This window comes from Trichechus manatus, unplaced genomic scaffold, assembly GCF_000243295.1.
Source record: "Trichechus manatus latirostris isolate Lorelei unplaced genomic scaffold, TriManLat1.0 scaffold00009, whole genome shotgun sequence".
NCBI lineage: Eukaryota > Metazoa > Chordata > Mammalia > Sirenia > Trichechidae > Trichechus > Trichechus manatus.
This window is the reverse complement of record NW_004443945.1, coordinates 17,982,017-17,989,643: the sequence shown is the minus strand read 5'-3', so window position 1 is coordinate 17,989,643 and position 7,627 is coordinate 17,982,017. Positions and strand designations below refer to the sequence as shown.

The window sequence follows — 7,627 nt, the reverse complement described above, 5'->3', positions numbered from 1 at the left end:
CGACGCGTCCCCCGGACCCGGCGCGCCGCCCGCTCGGGCCGGCCCGGTCGCCCCTGCCGGTCTTAAGAGCCAGGGCAACGAGCTGTTTAAAAACGGGCAGTTCACGGAGGCGGCCCTCAAGTACTCGGCGGCGATAGCGCAGCTGGAGCCTGCAGGTGAGCTGCACCTTGCGGTTTACTGAGACCCCCGGGCTGCGGTTCACGCGATCTCAGAGCTACCGCAGGAGAGGCGCAGGCCGCCTCCTGAGTGACAGGGACTTGCGTCTGTAAATTCCTTCCCGCGACTAAGGGCTGTGAGTGACCTGACCGATTGTGAGCCATACGTTGGAATGCGTAGCATGTGCCCGGGCGAAGCACGTTTGCACCTGTCCCTTACGAGCTTTCCTTCTCTGTGGCAATTGCGGGGATAGAGCCAGCTCCTGGGAGCGCTGCATTGTCAACAGTCTGTGGGACTGCAGTGCCATCGGAGACCTCAGTCGTCTTATAATTCTGGAGAACTGTGATTTTGCTAATGGATTTTAACTGTATTTAATTAAATGTGATTTTAGGAAGTGAAAGTGCAGATGATCTAAGTATCTTATATTCAAATAGAGCAGCATGTTACCTAAAAGAAGGAAACTGCAGTGGCTGCGTTCAAGATTGTAACAGGTAAACTGCACGTTTTCTGGTTTGTCAAGAAACTGTTATAATTTCAATATGATGAATGCAGTATTTAATATCCTCAATTTTCTGCACAAGGGTCTAATTTCTTCTACAGTTCTAAGTCATCTTAACTGATGAATACATGTAATCATAGACTCTCCCTTTACATAGATGAAGACAGTTATAAAAGGATTGTGCTTTTTTTTTTTTTTTCATTTTCACTGCTACCACCCTAACTCATGCTGTTTTCACATCACTCCTACACTGCTGGAAAAGCCTTCTAACTAGTTTTTTTGCGTCTTGAATCCACTGTGACATGAGAATAACTTTTCCTAAAACATTACATTACTCATGCTGTTTTCAAACAGTCATTCAGTATTGTCTTCCAGAGAATCATAAGTATCACCACAGTGGCCCCCAAACAAGCTTTCTGCTCCCATTTGGTCCACTGCACCAGTTCCTTACACTCACCCACCCCAGGCTCTGAGCCTTTGCCCATGTTGTCCTGCTTTCTGGAGTGCCCTCTGCACATCTTTGCTTTTGCATTCTCTTCTCAGTTGCTACCTCCTGTCTGCCTCCCTGGCCTCCCCAGCCAGAGGAGTGTCCCAGTCTTTTGCACATCTGTAATGCCTGCACTGTCACTCTGTCACACTTATAGGTACTGTGTCATCCAGTGCACTGGATTTTAACTTCTTGAGGTCAGAAATCATGTCTTCTGCAGCTTTACACTCCTCAAAGCACAGTACCCACCTGTGGTACACAATAAGTTACATACTGGGATGGATGAATATGTTTACATGAATAAAAGTATTGTTTTACTGTTAAGCAATAAGTCAGGAACCGTTTGGCAAGAAGCAAGTAGTAGTGCATCTGAAAATAAGTCATATTCTGGTCTGACTGACAAAAGTTCTGGTTTAGTCTGATGGTGTGGTATAATTGTTAATATCACCCCCTTTCACTCTCAAGTCCTAGTTTGGACAGTAAATTCTGTGGACACTCTGTTTATAAGGTGAACAATTTACTATTTTTTTATTGGCAGTTTCAATTTATTGATATGGGTGAAAGCTTGCTAGCATCTGTGTCTGTGGTATAAAATGGCCTTGGATGTTTGCAAGTTTTACATATTCAAATTAAAAATAAACAATATTTATATTCACTTTGGACTGATCTTCGACATCATCCATTGTTGTGCTGGCTCGTACCAGCTAATCACATTTTCAGGATTTTTCGAGCCATTTGATGTCAAGTTGGTAGCTTTAAGTCGGCAATAGTGGGAGTACTAATACCATGAAAATTGACAGACACCACAAGCCTGGGCTTGTTTTCTTTTTTCTTTCCCTGAAGAGCCAGTTGTTCAAGATTTACCCCTGCCCATAAGTAACCAACAAGACTATGTATTTGCAGGACACCAGGCAGTTTGTGATTTGCAGCTAAGAACCTTTTAGCTCAACTGTCTGTTTCTAATGTATTACCCTAGAGTTTTGTCTTACGTCTTTCTACAGTGAGCGAACTCTTTAGTTAAAACTTGGGGCCCTTCAGGTTTGGGCTGCTATAGAAGAGTGGGCTCACTTGGCCCTTAAATGAGAACTTTTAAGGAGCATACATTTGCTAGCTAAAATTCCTTACGTTTCAGTTTAGATCCAGGAGGGAGTCCAAAATGGGCCCTAGCCATGATGTCCATGGAGCCTGGAATAGAGGCTTGCCCTGGGGGAGAGTGGGAGAGGGTCTGCAGGGGAGATTTAGGTGAAATGTCCTTAGATAAGAACTGTGTTCTGGGCCAAGGAATCTGGCTCTGCTGGTCAATGCTGGCCTCCAGAGAGACCAACCTACTTAGATGTGTTCTTCAACACCTGGCATATGCGTCCCAGCATAAGGGGCATGGAGCTGATGCCAGTAAGGGATGATTTTACTCCAGAGCAGTGGTTCTCAAAAACTTGTTTTAATGCCAGAGAAGCCATGGTGTGCTTTGGAGAACATGTTGAAAATTATATGTATTCAAACCTGCATGAACTGAGAATAATTAGCAGAAATGACTATTTTCTGTATCTGTATATCTTCTACTTATTGAGATATGACTATATCTTCATCTCAAAAAGATTGCAGACATTTTAAAGGAAGCTTATTTTTTAGTTTTTTAGTTAATTCTATTTGCTCCTTGAGGAGTTGTTTTGTTTTCCACGAGCCCTTATTACCAGACAAGTGGTAGCAGGAGTCAAACATCTAAAAGGAAGAACTCATAGAGGCAAAACTTAAAAGTAAGGGGGAGAGGAACCTTACCTATTAAAGTAACGTTTTATGCAATTTGGGGAAAATTACTGTGTGATTTTAAAAATGTGTAAGCTCCTGGGACCCACTGTTAGGCATATCGGTGTTTCCTGGGGGCATGTTTGGAAAATCAGTGTTCAGAGTGTAGAGTGTGTAGAGGGCGTTCTTGGAAGATGCTCAAGCCTCTGGGCCCTGCCTGCCTCCTCACCAGAGCATCTCCATGTTTCTATTTTAAACTTCCAGGTGAAACATGAAAAGGGGTTGTGATGCCTAAGCATAAGTATGAAAACCATTATTCTAGAAGTTACTTTCTTATCAGCTAAAAAATACTTGCTTTTCCCATTCTGTTGGAGAACCTTTTTAGGTCATTGAAACTACACCAGAATTTTTTCAGTGACTTTCCACTAACAGTATTTGGAGAGACTTTAACTGTATGTTGCCTAGTATTTGTCGGCTTTTGCTTCTCTTTGCTACTCTCTGGCACGCGTGAAGTTGTTGTCGCTAGTTGCCATCGAATCGATTCTGACTCATGGCGACTTGAAATTAGAAGACCTTTTAAAGTCTTAACCATGTTAACTTGACTAGACAACCCACTCTGTAAACTCTGGTTTAAAAATTCTCTGTGTTTGTTTTTATGAATAGACACTCATTTTCCTTAATGGAGTTTCCATTCATAAGTTCATATTCATTTTCAGGATTATGGTTAAAGAAGAAACTTACATTTTCTAGGCTGGAAGGTGCTAAAAATGTATCATCTTACTCAATTTTAGATTCCAAGGCTGGCTCAGGTCCATCTTGATTGGATAAATGGCACCTTGGGTGTTGGGAGTCAGCTGTGAAATAGAGGTAGTCAGGTGGTCGTGAGGGACATGGCTTTCACATCTCTGTTAATGTAGTTAATATCCCCTAAATGTTGTTGTTAGGTGTCGTCGAGTCAGTTTTTGACTCATAGAGACCCCGTGTGACAGAGTAGAATGTACGGTTTTCTAGGCTATAATTATGGAAGCAGATTGCCAGGGCTTTCTTCTTTGGAGCCACTGGGTGGATTCAAACCGGCAGCCTTTCAGTTAGCAGCCAAGCGGTTAATCATTGTGCTACCAGGGCTTCTCCCCTAAACGTTAAGCTAAATTTAAGGTAGTGGTACAGATGATACGTCCTGATACTCAGGGATCTCTTTTTAATGATTAAATATTTTTACTTGATTTTAATTTTACTTTCTAAAATAACTTTTACTGATTACGAAAGTAACACATACTCATTATAGAGAAATTTTAAAATCTAGTGCAGCACAAAGAAGATAATTAAAGCCACTCAGAGCCAAATTGGTTCTTTTTCAGAGAAATGATGCTAATTAGGTTTATCAACATTTCTAGAATAACTTCCACAGTACAGAGTTGACACGCACACCCACATGTGCAATTGAGTATCTGTGTAGGGTTGCTATGAGTTGGAATCCAATGACAGCAACAGGTTAACTAGTATGATACAAAGAGTTGTGAATGAGTCAGAGTGGCAAATAACTTGCACTTCCTTCATTTGCAGTGCTATATATGTGTTTATGGTAGAATGAGTCTAGGCTCTGAAGGTTAGAGGCTCTGAAGTTTCATTCAGCAGGCTTGTTGAGTGCCGCTCACAGCTCGGGTGTTGATCTGGGCGCTGGGATTATAGTGGTGCTCAGGACAGACTAGCCTTCATGAAGCTTTAATTCAAAAGAACTGACGTGGGCAGATTGCTCCGTGTGTCTCTCAGTTTCCTCACCTGCAAAGGGAACGTATTAATGTTTACCTGGCGAGTTTGTTGTGAGATTAGAGGAGAAGGTTTGCAGTGACTAGCCTAAGCAGACACTTCATCATGTCTTCCTCCTTGCCAAATCATTGCAGAATAGACAGCAGATTGCTAAAATCGTTGAAAAAACAAGTTAAGCAAAGCAGCACTTGCTCATGTGTTCCCTGAAGCAAGTTAAATATTTGGCATATAAATTACCTGTTGCATGCCAAACCAAGCCAAACCCATTGCCATCGAGTCAATTCCGACCCATAGCAACTCTGTAGGCCAGAGTAGAACTGCTCCATAAGGCTTATAAGGGGTGCATTCAGACTGCTGACCTTTTGGTTAGCAGCCAGACTCTTAACCACTGTGCCACCAGAGCTCTACCTGTAACATAAGAGTTAATAAAAAGAGCCAACCTGCCATCCCCAATGCAGACAGTGTGGTGTGGATATTGGCTAGTAGGTTATATAGAAAGTATGTGCTTCATAGGATCTCTGATGAGGTACTCTTTACAGCTTCAGAGAATTTTGTTAAAACCAAGAGTACAATGGTTTCTTTCATAAATAGTCTTTTGATTGTATGCTTTATTTCAGAATATAATGAAGTACATTAAGTATTGAAGTAACTTTAAACGATTGCTTCAAACAAAACCAAAGAACATAACCTTGAACTACATCTTCAGTGTTATTGGAAACACTTCATAGACTAAAAAATGCAAGGTGAAAATCCATGACTTATAAGAAATCATTGTATGTTTAATTCCTTTCTTCCCTCTAGTCTATATTTGAAGCCCTTTTTCAGCAAGTAAATCATAATAAACTTTATTAAATTATAGAGAGATGATTTTTAAAAATTAATTCATGTTTTTGTGGTTCTGTGCTAAGGTGCCTTATTAAATACATAGGTTCAAGCAAGAATTTTCTTCTTACTCCATCAATAACAAGCATCTGTTGAACGTCTACTCTGTGCCTGGTACTGTGCTGGGCTCTTTTAGGGCATAGAGGAGTGTGAGAGGCACACTGCCGCCACTAGGGAGCTTATGTCTCAGTGGGGAAGGAGGAATCTCCAGAGAGTTTTAGTACTGCTTTGCCCATCTGGTATGTACTAGCTACCCAAGATAAACTATCAGAGATGTACATATTTGAGAGTCCCTAGGTGGTGCAAATGGTTAAGCACTGACTACTAACCGAAAGATTGGCAGTTCAGACCCATCGAGAGGCACCTCAGAAAACAGACCTAGCAGTCTGCTTCTGAAAGGTCACAGGCTTAAAAACCCTATGGAGCGGTTCTACTCTGCACATGTGTGGTCACTATGAGTCGGAATCAACTCCACAGAAACTAAATAACAACTACAATACTGCAGTATATGTTCAGTTAAGTACACACTAGGAGTAATTTGCAGAATAAATAATTTCTGATATCTTTTGTCTTCTTTAGGGCTCTGGAACTTCATCCATTCTCAATGAAACCTCTTCTGCGACGAGCAATGGCCTATGAAACGTTAGAGCAGTATCAGAAAGCTTACGTGGATTATAAAACAGTGTTGCAAATAGACTGTGGAATCCAGATAGCAAATGACAGTGTTAACAGGTAATCTCACCTGAGGCAGCTACTGAAAGGCTGCTTGTTTTATATGGGAGTTTGAGTTTTTTCTCCGTCTCCTTCGAGAAAGATGTCTTAAGTGTAGACATGTTGTCAGTTCTGTATTTTACATGAATGATTGCTTTCTTTTCACTCCATTAAAACCAAGTGGTTCCATCTCTGTAACTTAATGTTTAATTCTCCCTTAATGCATTTTGAGTTGTTCTCTCACTGCTTTATATTGTTTGCTCTCTGGTCCATTTATTACGTTCAGTGAATATTCTTTTTCTTCTTTTTTTTAATAATGCAGTTGTAGCTCGTATCTGGTGCATAAAATGTACATATTTAATTTTAATATTTGTAAATACCTGTGGGGTTAGGAAGGTGTTTTCATTGATGTCATAAATCACTATTAATTATGGGACTAGATCCAAAGATGTAGTGAAAATTGCCATTTTGAATTTTCTGCTCCTACAGGCTTTACAGATGTTCATTGGCACCACATCTGTCAGTGGAAGCATATCTGTTGTTTCTCCTCAGGAGAACGGATGTCTTCATGAGCCTGCTAGATATTTGTGTTATATGCCTTTGTAAATAGACACTCATCTAGGATGAGCATTAATTTTTAATGGTGAAATAACAAGGAATTTGGATCTAATTTATATAATGACCTATTTACCCCTTGAGTGAGAATGGGGAAGGTAAGAATTTCCAGACTTCATAACTTGCTTTCAGGTGAGATTTGGGAAGTACTAGTTGGATAACATTTCTAGGTATGTATAGTACTGTCATCCGTTTTGCCCAGAGCGTAGCCTCAAGTATTTATTTATGTGCTACACTGTGCTAGTACTGGTCCAGTGTACCATGTTCCACTTCCCCAAAAAAGACAAAAGGAAAAAAATGACATGGTCTTCATCTTTAAGCTAACTCAAGTCTAGCTTGGGGGGAAACTTAACATAAGACAGATTTTCCCCAGCTGCGAGATGTTAGACAGTGAGGGTGGAGGGGGTTCACAGAGAGATCAGGCCACCTTTTTCTATAACCTATCATCACCAAAGATGGCATATTGACATTTCAGTTTAAGAAACTGTAGGCAAGGTCTGTGTGTTATATTTTGTGTTGTTTGTAAAGTCTTCATGGAGAGAGAGCACTTAAGATGGTCTTTTGAAGGGCACTGATAGAACGTGAGGAGACCTTGCGCAAAATTGTAGAAAATGAGAATTTTGGCATATTTTGGATGAATCATGTTTTAAATCATGCCTTGCCTCCTCAAGTGGTCCCAGTCTGTTTTGGAGAAAACAGAGCTGACAGCCATTCTGTGGAGTGTTCACTTTGTGGTCATATGGAACCTGTGTAGTCCCAGTCTCACC

At 40.9% G+C, this 7,627-nt stretch overlaps 1 protein-coding gene across 1 annotated transcript in view; it reads left to right on the top strand.

The window, feature by feature from the left end:
• SPAG1 (sperm associated antigen 1) overlaps positions 1-7,627 on the top strand; it is a 92,079-nt gene that overhangs the window by 61,599 nt on the left and 22,853 nt on the right. Inside the window, exons 11-13 of the mRNA XM_023726040.1 lie at positions 1-155; positions 548-647; positions 6,114-6,266. The exon at positions 1-155 is cut by the window's left edge and continues 66 nt beyond it. Of these exons, the coding sequence (XP_023581808.1) occupies positions 1-155; positions 548-647; positions 6,114-6,266 (408 nt within the window). The remainder of the gene's footprint in view (positions 156-547; positions 648-6,113; positions 6,267-7,627) is intronic.